General features: G+C 34.7%; 1 protein-coding gene across 2 annotated transcripts in view; it reads right to left on the bottom strand.

Annotated features, from left to right (window-relative positions):
* Positions 1-14741, bottom strand: part of LOC106134440 (atrial natriuretic peptide receptor 1) — a 192675-nt gene that overhangs the window by 129470 nt on the left and 48464 nt on the right. For both annotated transcript variants that reach the window (XM_060950032.1, XM_060950031.1), the window contains exon 4: positions 11862-12045. In XM_060950032.1, the coding sequence (XP_060806015.1) occupies positions 11862-12045 (184 nt within the window). The remainder of the gene's footprint in view (positions 1-11861; positions 12046-14741) is intronic.

Genomic DNA, 14741 nt, shown 5'->3' with positions numbered 1-14741 from the left:
ACGATCTATATTTATAATTATTATTTTAATTAAATTTAATTAGATTTATAATTAGTCCTATTAACAGTAATTCATATTTTTATAGTTAATATTATTCTGTATTGTTAGTTTGAATGAAATTAAATATACATCATATTTAATTTCATTTCCTTTATTGAAAAAAAACAATCCAATACCTACTTAAGTACATCATTTTATTTTGAAAACAAAAGCGTAAGAACGTATTTACATACAAGGGTCTTTGAAATATATAACTTTATCATTCAGATACCGTTACATGTCTCTATATTATTTCTGCGTCGGAAAATACTCCCAAGTCAAGAAACATATAACAAAAGTTGTTGAGGAAAATGTTGAATATTTCTCTACAAAATAAACAAGAAAAAATCTCAAGAGGAAACATGTACAATGAATGTACTTCATTAAGTAATTTAAATCAGGAATACTTTACCAGTATCTATGAAAATGTTTCTCATAAAATTTAATACTTATTAGCTTTTTTCCCGCAAATTCGCCCGCGCCATTTTAGCGCGTAAACAAACGCTTTTGACTTTTGATACTACTGGTTCTGTTTGTTTATTAACTACTAGAGGCCGCCCGCGACTTCGTCCGCGTGCAAACAATCCCGCGGGAACTCCGGGATAAAAAGTAGCCTATATCTTATTCTGGAACTTCAGCTATACCAAACTAAACATACCTACCAAATTTCATCGTAATTGGTTCAGTAGTTTTTGCGTGAAAGAGTAACAAACATCCATACTGACATCCTGACATGCTCACAAACTTTCGCATTTATAATATTAGTAGGACTAATCGATTAACCCTATAAATATCTGATTATCTGGTGACGTCAATTAGTGATACCTTGTATCCATAGTTGAAAATAAAACTGTTCCATTCATACGTGCGTGGGACTCCAAATAATCATAACACTACATTTCGGCACAATCGCGTAAAACATTTCATTCTTATCAGCATTAGCGTTAAATAGTTTTATTTTTAGACACACAAGTGGCTAACTTTTCAGATAATATTATTAATGGCTATCTTATCTATAGTAAGGTTATGTAAGTGTATCAGTAATGAGATTAGATGCAATCAAAGAATGTTGCAACGCATTACTGATGCAGATAGTATTTCTGTTACTGTTTCTCAGGGGACAAATCGTGTGGGAGTTACCAGTGATGTACATTATATTTACATACATACGTACATGTAACCACGTCTATATCCCTTGCGGGGGAGACGGATCAAAAATTACATTTGTCACGGCTTTATTAAAAAATGATTCTGAATACCTGGTTATTCAAGATCAAATCAAGTCTTGTAAAGCCATATGAAAGAATTGACAATCAGATGGTGACAGTTAGCCACCACAACGTCCCTGAGTTTGGAAGCTCATCCCTTAATTGACTTTTACGATTTGCACTAATAATGAAGCAGTTGGCACACATTATGTTCTTTTACTAACAGACCAGCATTGAAGATGAGATCTGATTGCCAATTATTGGGCCATACATATGCCGTTCAGTCTTTTAAAGACTGTGTCTAACCCGTCAAGGATAAGGACGTTATTATATGTACGAGCCCTGTACTGCTGCAGCTTTCAGACCTCTGGCAATTTGTAAAAGCCAATCAAGAGAAAAGCTTTTGAACTTGAGATACGTTCGGTAGTAACAAGTTCGGATGATGCATAAATCTTAACTCGCATTTCTGAACTCTTCATTAAATTCAGTTTGATTAAGAAAAAAAAAAGATACATACATACATATGGTCACGTCTATATCCCTTGCGGGGTAGACAGAGCCAACAGTCTTGAAAAGACTGAATGGCCACGTTCAGCTATTTGGCTTAATGATAGAATTAAGATTCAAATAGTGACAGGTTGCCAGCCCATCGCCTAACAAAAGAATCCCAAGTTTGTAAGCCTATCCCTTAGCCGCCTTTTACGACATCCATAGGAAAGAGACAGAGTGGTCCTATTCTTTTTTGTATTGGTGCCGGGAACCACACGGCACAAAAAAAAAGATTTTTGTAATATCTTTACCATTAATATTACACACCCCTCTTTTTGTCGGTTCTTAAAAGAAAACAACCAATAAACTCCATCTTTACAACAGGCTGACGAAGTTCCTCAATTAATCTCACTTGAGAGGTTATTTGGGGATCCCTTACTCTGTTCTTCTCAGAGTAGGCACTTAGAAAAAATTTAACGTTAATTCTTACTTTCTGAATTTACATACATTCCATCAAACCTGTTTCCCATTGGGGTAGGCAAAGATCTTTGTTTTTCATAGTCAAACCAAATTAATTAAAGAGTTGAGAAAATCGAGTTAAGATTTAAACATCATCCGAACTTGTTACTACGGAACGAATCAGAATTAACATAATACATACAATCATGACTTTATCCCTTACGGGGTAAACAGAGCGAACAGACTCGCAAAGACTGGAGGTTCAGCTGTATGGCATATTATGGTGGAATTGAAATTCAAATAGTGACAAGTTGCAAGTCCAGTGCCTTGATGAAAAATCTCAAGTTAATATCCAATCCCTTAGTCACCTTGTATGACATCCGTGGGAAAAAGATGGAATGGTCCTATTCAAAAGCGCCGGAAACATAAGGCATATAAAATTACACACATATATATTTATATCAATAAATTTGGAAAAAATTTTTTTAAACCCGTAGTAAATTTTATTTATAACAACCAAAATATAATATTTTGTAAGTAGGTATTATACGAGCAAACATGAAGAGAGTTATGAAAGTGAATGAAGGGAAAGAAGTACCTATGCAGAATGAAAGACGTAATGTCTGCCTACCCCGCCGGAAAACGTGATTTATCTATGTGTGGCGACATCTCTACGCCACTCGTCACAACATCCAATCACACAACAACTGTCAGTCATCGCGAAGAAATTGACGCGCTCAACCAATAGCAGCTAAGAATCTAAATCGCGATTTCAAAGATTTCACGGATTGGAGCTATATATACAACCTCCGACGCAATATCGTCGGAGCCGCGGTTCCCCAGGCATAATACCTAGCCTGGCGGAAGACCTTCCCTTTGGTGGCTGTCGAGCCGAATCATCGCTCCCGCTACATACGTATCTACAAGAATGTACGAAACCATCGTCGTGTGAATCCGACTCGCGCTTGACTAGTTTTTATTATTTACCTATTTTCCAGGTTTCCTTTCATTTTCCAAGCGTCGTTTGTCACCGCTTGTGTTGGGACCGTGTCTTAAAAGTTATAAATATGTTTTAATTGCCTTCCAAGGAGAATATTTTAATTTGTTTACTTGACATTTAATGGATCAACTTTCTCTATTTTTAGTATTTTGTAAATTTCTTTAGGCGAAATTAAATGATGAAAGTATCTTCATAAATAATTTCCGAGAAAATTTGTAGTAGGTTAAAAAAGGATTTAAAAAAGGATTCCCCGAAATTTCCGCGGGACTTTTTTCATTTTTACGCGGTCGTAATCGTGGGTGTGATAAAGTATCGTAAATGGGATAGTTTATCTGTCTGTTACCCTTTCACGGCTAAACCGCTAAACTTATTTTGATGAAATTTTGAGGGATGTAGTAAATAATCTAAGTTTAAAAATACATACATTATGATCACATCTTATCTCTTACGAGGTATACAGAGCCAACAGAATTGCAAAGACTAGTAGGCCACGTTCATCTATATGGCTTAATAATGAATTGAGATTCAAAAAGTGATACGCTGCTTTTTCCAGTGATTTCCTTAGGGCATAAGAAAAATAGGATCTTTAGTTTAAACCCAGGGTTTTAGTGGAAGCATGACCAATGTTTGTATTTGTGGCATTGATGGCTACTATTAATAAAACCTACGTGACAAGTATTCGCAATCTACAAAAAAATGGGATTCAATATTAAGGGTCTCTGTGGCGCAGCGGTAATACGCTTGTCTGTGACACCGTAGGTCCCGGGTTCGAATCCCGGTGAGGGCATGATGAGAAACGAACTTTCTCTGATTAATCTGGTCTTGGTCTTGGATGTTTATCTTTCAAAGTATTTATTGTAAAATATAGTATCGTTGAGTTAGTATCTCGTAACTCCCGAACTTACTTCGAGGCTAACTCAATCTGTGTAATTTGTCCCGTATATATTAATAAGGGTTAGTCCTTGAGTGCAACGAATTATTGCATTATTTCTGACAGAGTACAAAAGTTGAAAAGAGACAGAGTTAGAAAGAGGGATTACAGAGGAAGATTTATTTATATCTAAAACTGCTACCCGTGCAAAGCCGGGGTCGGCCGCTAATATTCTATAAATAGATGTTTTTACAAAAGAACCGACAGAAAAGGGAGAGAAAAAGCAACTTTAGCTTCAAATTATCAAGTTTATCCAATGTCTTTTTTTTAAAGGAGAGTTTACACTTGCATCGATGTTAGAATAATAAACGGCCAATCACGGTGTTTTTACAGGCCAAGCACAGAGCACAGAACAACCAGCCACCTGTAGTGGCAGATGATCTTAGCTCTGTACGAAGCATTCTTTAAGAGAAAAAGTAAAAGAGGAATGTTCCAAAAAATTTCTTTTTTGTAATACGGGTTATTCGTGTGTTGTTCTTTTTTTTACTGTTATTTTAATAATCTTTTTGTTTAAGTAATTTTTTTTATGTGTAAAATAGTTCGGATCTTTGATTAAAAAAAGAAGCGATTGCTATAAAGATGTTACTTAAATAAGATTAATTTTAAACTTCCGTAATACATGTTATAAACGAAAAGAAACTTTGTTAAAATGTCGTACATACAAGTAAATACTCATACGACACTTACAAAATACACAGTTTTTATTAAAAAAAAAAAAAAAAAACAAATCATAAAGCCATACAGCTTTTGGTCTTTTCAAGATTGTTGGCTCTGTCTACCCCGCAAAGGATATAGACGTGATTGTCTGTATGTTTTCAGGCTGCTGATTTGCTGGGGACCACACGGCTAAATACTTATTGAATAGGAAATTTTTATTTCTGCACGTTTTATATTTGAACTGAACATTATGACTCACTCTGGACCGCACGTTTAGGGTCATGCGAAAATTCTTGACAGAATTGGGATTTATTTGTCTTACGAAATTGAACTTTAAGTTGGTGATTAATAAAGTTGAAATCAGCTTACATTGGTTTCCGTATACGCGGCCTTCTATTTGCACGTAATGAGAATATCAAACACATCTATGTTATATTAATAGAGAAATTTACTATTGATAAAAAAAATATCTTCGATATAAAATGGATGATAAAAATTTCATAAGAACTGGGTGGTGGTGAAATTGATTAAATAATATATAAAATCACCTATATCCCTTGCGGGGTAGACAGAGCGAAAAGTCTTGAAAAGACTAGGGAGAATCGAGACTGTTGGTTTTGTCTACCCCGCAAGGGATATAAACACGATTATATGTATTTTTAAGATTTTCAGTATTTTTAAGGATTTTTTTTTAAGTATCATATCATAGAATGGGAAAGTACTTAACTGATTTGAATGTCTCTTTTTCACCGTTATAAGGACAACATCTGAAACCTAATTTCGTGAGCAATACCAGGTTTTGATGGCTGAATTTTCCCCGAATGATCAGGAACGTAATTCGGGAAATTCCCGTTGTAACAATGCTATATTAGCCTCTAAATGAACGGAGTGATAAAAATCAATGTTATCTGTTTCCCGGAAGACGTACGCAGAGACCAAGTTAAATTAAAAAATAAGATGTACAACTTTTGTCTGTTTATACATAATATCGCACCTATCTCCTATTGGGATAGGCAGAGACTTTTATGTTTATAATATGAGATAGACATACACTTAACTTTAAATTCATATAACAGTGGTTTTTACTTCATTTCTCTTTCTAATAAAAATATTAGTCACACTTCTTTTGAAAATATTTTCGAAACAAATTATGAAAAAAAATAGAAACACAATACTAATACACTATTTACACATGAGAGAACCGATTTAAACAAATAAATGCGATACTTTAATTTGCGTAAAATCGATGATTTAAAAAATATATATTAAAAAACGCATTTGTTTACTTATTAATTGAATAAAATGTTTCTTTTCATCATCATTTTAGCCGAAGATCTTCCACTGCTGAAGATGGCCTATCTTCCATTCCCCAATGACCTACATCTGTCTCTGTTGGAAGTGACCTGCATCCAACATATCCTTGCGGAGTCCAGAGGGCTTAGTGCGAGTTTTGCTCGATCAAACTCGTCGAGCAAGTAAATGCGAAATTGTATGTGATTTGATCAGCGCCATCTAGTGGTAACGCGACGACACTAATGCAATTCTATACAAATTCATGATTACTTGCTCGACGCGATTGATCAAGTAAAACTCGCACTAAGCTCTCAGATCATCGGGCCGTGTCGGTTACTTTCAACGGTCCGCAGAGAAAATTGAACGTTGTGATGAACTGAAAGTCGTGTTTCTCTGCAGGCAACTGTACTTATAACTCGTCTTACTCGTAAGTAGCATGCAATGTACAACATACATTTTTAACATGTTAACAACACTGAGTTTCAACATACATATATACATATAGTCACGTCTATATCCCTTCCTGGGTAAACAGAGCCAATAGTCCCGAAAAGACTGAATGGCCACGTTCAGCTACTCGGCTTAATGATGGTATTGAGATCCAAATAGTGACAGGTTGCTAGCCCATCGCCTAAAAAATGGATCGCAATTTTATAGGCCTATCCCTTAGTTGCCTTTTACGACATCCATGGGAAAGAGATGGAGTGGTCCTATTCTTTTTTGTATTGGTGCCGGGAACCACACGGCAGTTTCAACCAGTAGAGTAAGATCCCAGAGCCGTAAGACACAACTTATTTTCTAAAGAATGGCTCTTTCGATTCTCAGTAGTCTTTCATGTACTTTTAATACCTGCATGTTTGTGAGACTTGCCCGGTGACACCTGCGCAGGTACCAGGCGAGAAAGGTAACTAAAAATCACAGTTACTTAACTTAAATTTTTATGACTGATTTTTATATATATTTTATAGACTATTACTCTGAAGTCATATCAGAGAAGTCAGACGCTTTCCATGCGCCAGAACTTTTGTCAGACGCTTTAAAGCTCTATCAAAAAAAAATTAACTTAATTTATTTTTAAATGTCTTACTTTCATATATGTTATTCAGATACTTATTACAAAGTTGTATTAAATCAGTCAGACAGTTTGTAATGACCAAACACCCCTTAAACACGAGAATTACTCAGCCTCGAGTATGAGCGCGATAGCACAATGCGCATGCGCGTCAGAGTAAAATATCTAATATTTGAAAAGTACTTACTGTTTTCAATTTCATATTTTTGCATATCTATTCAAATACGATGAAATTTATAATTAAAATAATAATTAATGATTTTTAAAATAATATAATATATTGCATATAAAAAGGGGAAAATGATTTTTTTTGTAGCAATAGCCTTTCAAAAAGAATAATTTTTATTTTATTTAAAAAAATATATCTATTATAATAATTTTAATAAAAAAATAATTAATTATGATTAATCAATTGAATAATTATTTTATTGTCTCTTTATCATCTTCATCATCAGTTAGATTGTCGTTGCTGGCAGAATTTTCCGTAAAAATAAAATCATAAACAATTAAAAAATAGTTTAGTAATAGTAAACCTATAACATATAAATATAAGTGAAAGGCGACTAAGGGATAGGCTTACAAACTTGGGATTCTTTTTTAGTCGATGGGCGAGCAACCTATCACTATTTGAATCTCAATTCTATCATTAAGCCAAATAGCTGAACGTGGCCATTTAGTCTTTTCAAGACTGTTGGCTCTGTCTACCCCGCAAGGGATATAGACGTGACCATGTATGTAGTCTACTTTAATTTCGACACCACCGCAACGGCTTCGATGGTCCAGTGCTTGGCGCGTGAGACTGTGAAGTTGGCGGTCCGAGTTCGAGTCCCAACAATAACAAGATATATATTAATTTTTATTAAAAATATTTTTTTTTGTGTTGTTTGAGTATTTATTAAAAAAACTGAAAATCAAAATACTACATATAATCATACGGTAAAAATATTTTGTCTGTACATTTAATATTTTGACTGAAACAAATAGAGATTTTTTTTTACATTTTTGTCTGTCTGTCTGTATCAGACTGTATGATTAAGATTCAACTCGAACTTTACGCGGACGACGTCGCTGGCAACAGCTAGTATGCAATATATTATATTATTTTAAAAATGATTAATTATTATTTTAATTATAAATTTCATCGTATTTGAATAGATATGCAAAAATATGAAATTGAAAACAGTACATAAGTACTTTTCAAATATTAGATATTTTACTCTGACGCGCATGCGCATTGTGCTATCGCGCTCATACTCGAGGCTGAGTAATTCTTGTGTTTAAGGGGTGTTTGGTCATTACAAACTGTCTGACTGATTTATTACAACTTTGTAATAGTTATCTGAATAACATATATAAAAGTCAGACATTTAAAAATAAATTAAGTTAATTTTTTTTTGATAGAGCTTTAAAGCGTCTGACAAAAGTTCTGGCGCATGGAAAGCGTCTGACTTCTCTGATAATGACTTCAGAGTAATAGTCTATAAAATATATATAAAAATCAGTCATAAAAATTTAAGTTAAGTAACTGTGATTTTTAGTTACCTTTCTCGCCTGGTACCTGCGCAGGTGTCACCGGGCAAGTCTCACAAACATGCAGGTATTAAAAGTACATGAAAGACTACTGAGAATCGAAAGAGAAATTCTTTAGAAAATAAGTTGTGTCTTACGGCTCTGGGATCTTGGACTACAGGAAAATTACGAGACAAAGAATAAAAGCTACGCCGTAGCACTCTCGTAGCAATCTCGTAGATGTCTACGTTCATTGCTACGAACAGTTGAAAATTATAACACTACAAGCTTTTGCCCGCGGCGTGGCATTTTCCGCTATGAAATATATCCTGTGTCCTAGTTTTCTTAATAATAAAATAAATATCTAATAATGTGTGAGAAATTTCAGTAATATTATTTAAGTAGAACTAAAATTTTTTATCAACTTGTTAGCAGCGTACTATTGAAGCGACATTGCTCATGTAGGTTAGGTATTAATTCATTCTATCATAACAAATGTAAACATTTGAAGTATATCTTACACAATGCGATAAGACACCCTTTTAATGTCCTTAACATAAGTTTATATATATATATATATGATAATTTATTTTGTTAATTAAAGTGCATGCAATAAAGGCTCAAACTGATTTTAAACTTTCGCATCTTAACCGGGCACCTTACCGATTTGACCACCAATGCTCTTATATAATTCATCCATTTTATATCTTTTCAAAAAAGAATAGGACCACTCCATCTCCTTCCCATGGATGACGTAAAAGGCGACTAAAGGATAGGCTTACAAACTTGGTATTCTTTTTTAGGCGATGGGCTAGCAACCTGTCAATATTTGAATCTCAATTCATCATTAATCCAAATAGCAGAACGTGGCCTTTCAGTCTTTTCAAGACCGTTGGCTTTGTCTACCCCGCAAGGGATATAGACGTGACCATATGTATGTATGTATGGATCGTAAACAGACATAATAAAATACGAACACGGACAGTAAAATTCACTGTTGAATAACAAAACAGACAGATATACAATGTAAGGTATTTCAAATAGGAATTTCATACCGTAACTGAATTAATGCCAGTTAAAAGTTTCCTAAAGCCCTTTAAAAGGAACTTTAAGTTGATCATTTGGGATTAAGTTACGTGGCTCACTTTAACAGTTCCAAAAAGCATTTAGACTTAAATGAGTTACTTAAATTCTTCTACCTCCTGGTTTCAATCCCAGTAGAATCTACCCCGCAAGGGATTATATGTATGTCTGTAAATTCCTTATATCATCATCATTGTGCCATAGAGCTGAACGAGGACGTCTACCCCGCAAGGGATATAGACGCGACGTTTTGTAAAGAAAAGAACAAAGAAAATATGAATGAAATGTCCGCCATTGCAAGTGCTTATTATTTTCTTGTTACTGTGTAAATTTCTATGCAATAAAGATATTACAAACAAACAAACAAACAAACAAACATGAATAAGTTTCAGGTATGTTCTTGGTTAGTAAATAAAATTACACACACAGAGACAAATTCACAACAGCATATTTTACTTACACATGTGGTCTCCCTATGACAATATGGCTGACTATGACTCGGGAAGTTCTTGAATCAATATGCAGCATGCCTTTATTTGCTAACATGACTTGGAAACATTGGACGAGAAATTTTTAGCAGCGGTAGGCTTCATGGAATAATATTACACTCTTATATCATAGAGGTATAGAGAATCATTAAGAATTAAATTACTGGTTTATCTCATTTGTTTTTAACTGTAATGATAGACTAAATTTTGGATAAATAATTAAACATATGAAATTTATACATACGTATTACATACATACACATAGTCACGTCTATATCCCTTGCGGGGTAGACAGAGCTAATAGTCCTGAAGAGACTGATAGGCCATGTTAAGCTGTTTGGCTTTATAATAAAATTGAGATTCAAATAGTGACAGGTTGCTAGCCCATCTCCTAAAATAAGAATCCCAAGTTTATAAACCAATCTCTTAGTCGCCTCTTACGGGATCCATGGTCAATGAGATGGAGTTGTGCTATTCTTACTTATATTATATTAAACGTAACTATACGGTAGATAGTATATTTTTATGGCCTGCTGTACTGAACATAAAAAAAATACCTATAGATTGTTGAGTATTCTACTATTATTTTATTTTATTTTTCTTCTTGATAGATTTAAATGCGAGACAGAGTATATAACCTTATCACAAAAACAAAATACAAACGCCATCACCAAGTTTTCTCCAAAAATTCTCCTATGACCTCTAAGATATTAGGTGACTAAGCCAAACAAAATAGTGTAAAAAAAGGTCCATTTACTTACTTTTCGTGGTACATCAGCCAGAGTTATGAAGCAGGAGATCAAAATAAATTGCAAGGCATTAAGCAAGAGTTAAATAGACATTAAACATTTCAATAAAGTCACGTTCCAGTGACGTGCCTCAAAAACGTGCTTAAAATTTACGTTAACAAATACATCTGAAACATTTTGAGACAAACTTACAAAGGAGACAGTCGATTCTTCAAAGTATTTTGTCATTAACTTGCCTTAATAGTCTGTGTCGTGCCGTGTGGTTCCCGGTACCAATACAAAAAAGAATAGGACCACTCCATCTCTTTCCCATGGATGTCGTAAAAGGCGACTAAGGGATAGGCTTACAAACTTAAGATTATTTTTTTAGGCGATGGGCTAGCAACCTGTCACTATTTGGATGTCAATACTATCAATAAGCCAAATAGCTGAACGTGGCCGATCAGTCTTTTCAAGACTGTTGGCTCTGTCTACCCCACAAGGGATATAGACTTGACCATATGTATGTTTGTATGTATGTAATAGTCTGTATAAGTCCAAGGCTGGACTAAGGCCTCCCCAGGAATGGGGGGATTTTACCCAGAGGGACCATGCTGAGCAGGCGGGTGGGTGACCGCAGTGTCTTAATTCTGGACTATGTTGTCATATCAGCGTAGGAGGCGCTGCTGCCTACCCCCCGCTTAATCCCTTAATCGACTTTTACGATACCCACGGGAAAATATGCGGTAGTATTTTTCTAATCTGCCGACACCACACGGCAATAATCGGAACATTGTCTATTTATCTTTTTAGATTGCACGTCACTGCATCGTTTGATTTTAAAAAATAAAAAAGAAAGGGATAGACTTAGCCTATGATGAAAGGTAAGAAAGAGATGCACTTACTGTCTCATGACGTCTATCAAGAAATAAGCGAGGTCTTTGAATCCGAGGGGCCCGCTTCTGACCATCATGTAGAATTCGTGGTCACAGGTCTGCTTTGGGTTGACAAAGTCGAATGAGAACCCCCCAGTCGTGACGGTGGGTAAGCCTGAGACGCCGAGGAATTTGACGATTCTCGCAACTGATGCTGTGGACAAAAGAGAAGTCATGCTAAGTTTTTTGATGGATTTTGGTATTTTGCCATTGAATTTTAAATTGTCTTTTACTTATTCTTAAGCTTTAAATTTCTTCCGTGTATTTTTGTTTCAAATCCTTTCAAATTTTGTTTGACAAAAAGTCGTTTTTAACCAATATCCGTCCAGAAATAAAGAGTTTATTGATGAACTAAAACAAACCCGTATTCCACCAATACTACTACACCAATTTTTAGGGGTTGTAAGAAAATAATAATGTTTCAGACATTGTCATCAAATTGTCACACCTGATTTATTTTTGCTTATACTAAAAGTATTTGTCTCCATTTGGATACCTTAGGTCTATAATACTATCTAATCTAATCCTACTCCCATTTTACTCTACCTTTTTGTGGCAGTGTTACAGATTTTTTATTGACTATACTATTGTCTCCATTTTGATATCTCGTGTCTATATACTTATATTATACATATAATTAGTATTATTATATTAGAAAAATCTTGATATGTTTGATATGATTAGGTATTAAGCACTGGGATAATTTTTCTGAAAAGATGTATTAACAAAAGCTAGTATAACTGAAATATACATATATTAAAATCTCTATTGTAAAGAGTAAAATTCCTTATCAGCCCTTTATTATCCAGTTTATTTAACAATTTTGTTCATTTACAGTAATATCGTAAATCTTCAATTCAACACTTTATTAACAAGAGTTTTCAGCAATAAAACAGATTAATTTGTCTAATATAAAGGGTTAAACTCTTGTACAACTACCGACGCTGAAATTAACGACTAATTAACGACTGTTAACTTATCCCGTGTTTACCTTCTGAAGACTTGCAGATGTTGAACTTAAACTCCTTTGGGTAACGTAAGTTTACTTGCGTATATTCGCTTGTGGCGTAAGATCAAGGTGATATTAACGTACATACATATAATCACGTCTTTTCCCCTTGCAGGGTAGACAGAGCCAATGATTTTGAAATTATTGAAAGGCCGCGTTCAGCTATATATGGGTAAATAAAGGAATTGAGTTGGAAATAGTGACAGGTTGCCAAGTGATATGTTAACCCCTACAATATAATTGTTGATGGGAAGGAATGAAATAGAAGATGAATGAGTAGGTATGCATGGATTGGGTTAATGAGTTTTTTCAAAGGAAAGGTCGGAGTGGGAACGCCTAGATGAACGTATCTTGATCAAATAAAGGACGTCCTGGCAAAGGGTCAGGTCAAGAGTACCCGAAACCGCCGAGCTTGCATGGATGAAGCGAAGGAAATACTTCCAGAGATCGTGGCAAGTGGAGAGATGAAGTCTCTCCCTACCCCTCCGGGAAAGAAGCGTAAGTTTTTTGCACAGAGTAATTCTTGTCTGACCTCCGCTACTTTTGCACGGGAACCTTACCCAATTATTGGATCGTGGTAACATCCAATCTTCATAATGTGCGTGTTTCCTCGCGATGTTTTCCCGCATTTTGAAACCATTACTTAGCAAAGTCATATAAGAGTCATTGGTTAATATGGTCGCGGTAGAATTTAAACCAAGCATCACCCTTTTTTTTGACAGGTTGAGTTAGCCTCGAAGTAAGTTCGAAACTTATGTTACGAGATACTAACTCAACGATACTATATTTTATAATAAATACTTTGATAGATAAACATCCAAAACCCAGGCTAATCAGAGAAAGTTCGTTTCTCATCATGCTCTGAGACTCACCTAGGCTTTTTTAATCTGTATAATTGTTAGAAAAAAGGGTCATAAATAATAAAAATCCCTTGTCGCAAATCCATTTTCACACATATTTTCCATGACCTTACGAGGATAATGAAAGGAAAATAGCGAAACCTTACGAAGCCAATCAAACTGCAAACGATTTTTCACACCAAATTAGTTCTCTTACAGATGTGAATACTATCTTTTGAATTTTTACCTTATTTTTTTTACCAATTGGTACTAGTGTGTAATAAGACATAGTTTTTTTTTTCTTTAAATATAAAAATATACGCAAAATTAATTTGGAATGATAGTAGTGCATTATAAACTACCATATCTCAATTTTTCCATACCATTACCATATCAAAATTTCCATTGAAATGTTTTTGTATCCAGATGAATACTAATACTACGCTTATTGGGCTTAATCACTAGACAGATTTTGATGATATTTTGTAAAATGTAACAAACTTGCTCTGGCGCGGGGTTTGCTCCCTAAGGAGTTTCCAGAAAAAGCCTATGATATCCTTTAAGGTTTATTCTATCTGTGTACCAAATAACATCAAAATCGGTTCAGTACTTTTTGAGTTTATTCATTACAAACATACAAAAACACTAATCTTTTCTCTTTATTATTAGTGTTTATCCTCTAGGCCGCGTAAACAATAATAACCGTTCTCCCTTAGTGCACCTTCATACCATTAGAGGAACCTGCGTGTCAAATTTCAAGTCTCAAGACGCAGCCGTTTGGCCTGTACGTTATCAGTCAGTCAGTCACTCAGTAACGGTCTAGTTTTTCTTGTGAACTGTGTTAGTCTTTATCAGCCATATTCTTAAAGCACATTCCATATAAAGTTTCATATCTGTAACCTCTTATGTTTACACCGATCGCCTTGAAAACCCAATCAGTTTTACGTTTAGTGACGTAAAGAGAAACGGCATATAATTATTTTAGGTTACGTAGGTGGACTG

The sequence above is a fragment of the Amyelois transitella genome, chromosome 20 (assembly GCF_032362555.1).
Source record: "Amyelois transitella isolate CPQ chromosome 20, ilAmyTran1.1, whole genome shotgun sequence".
In the NCBI taxonomy this organism is placed as follows: Eukaryota; Metazoa; Arthropoda; class Insecta; order Lepidoptera; family Pyralidae; genus Amyelois; species Amyelois transitella.
The sequence above is the reverse complement of the archived record's forward strand: the minus strand, read 5'-3'. Positions and strand labels throughout refer to the sequence as shown.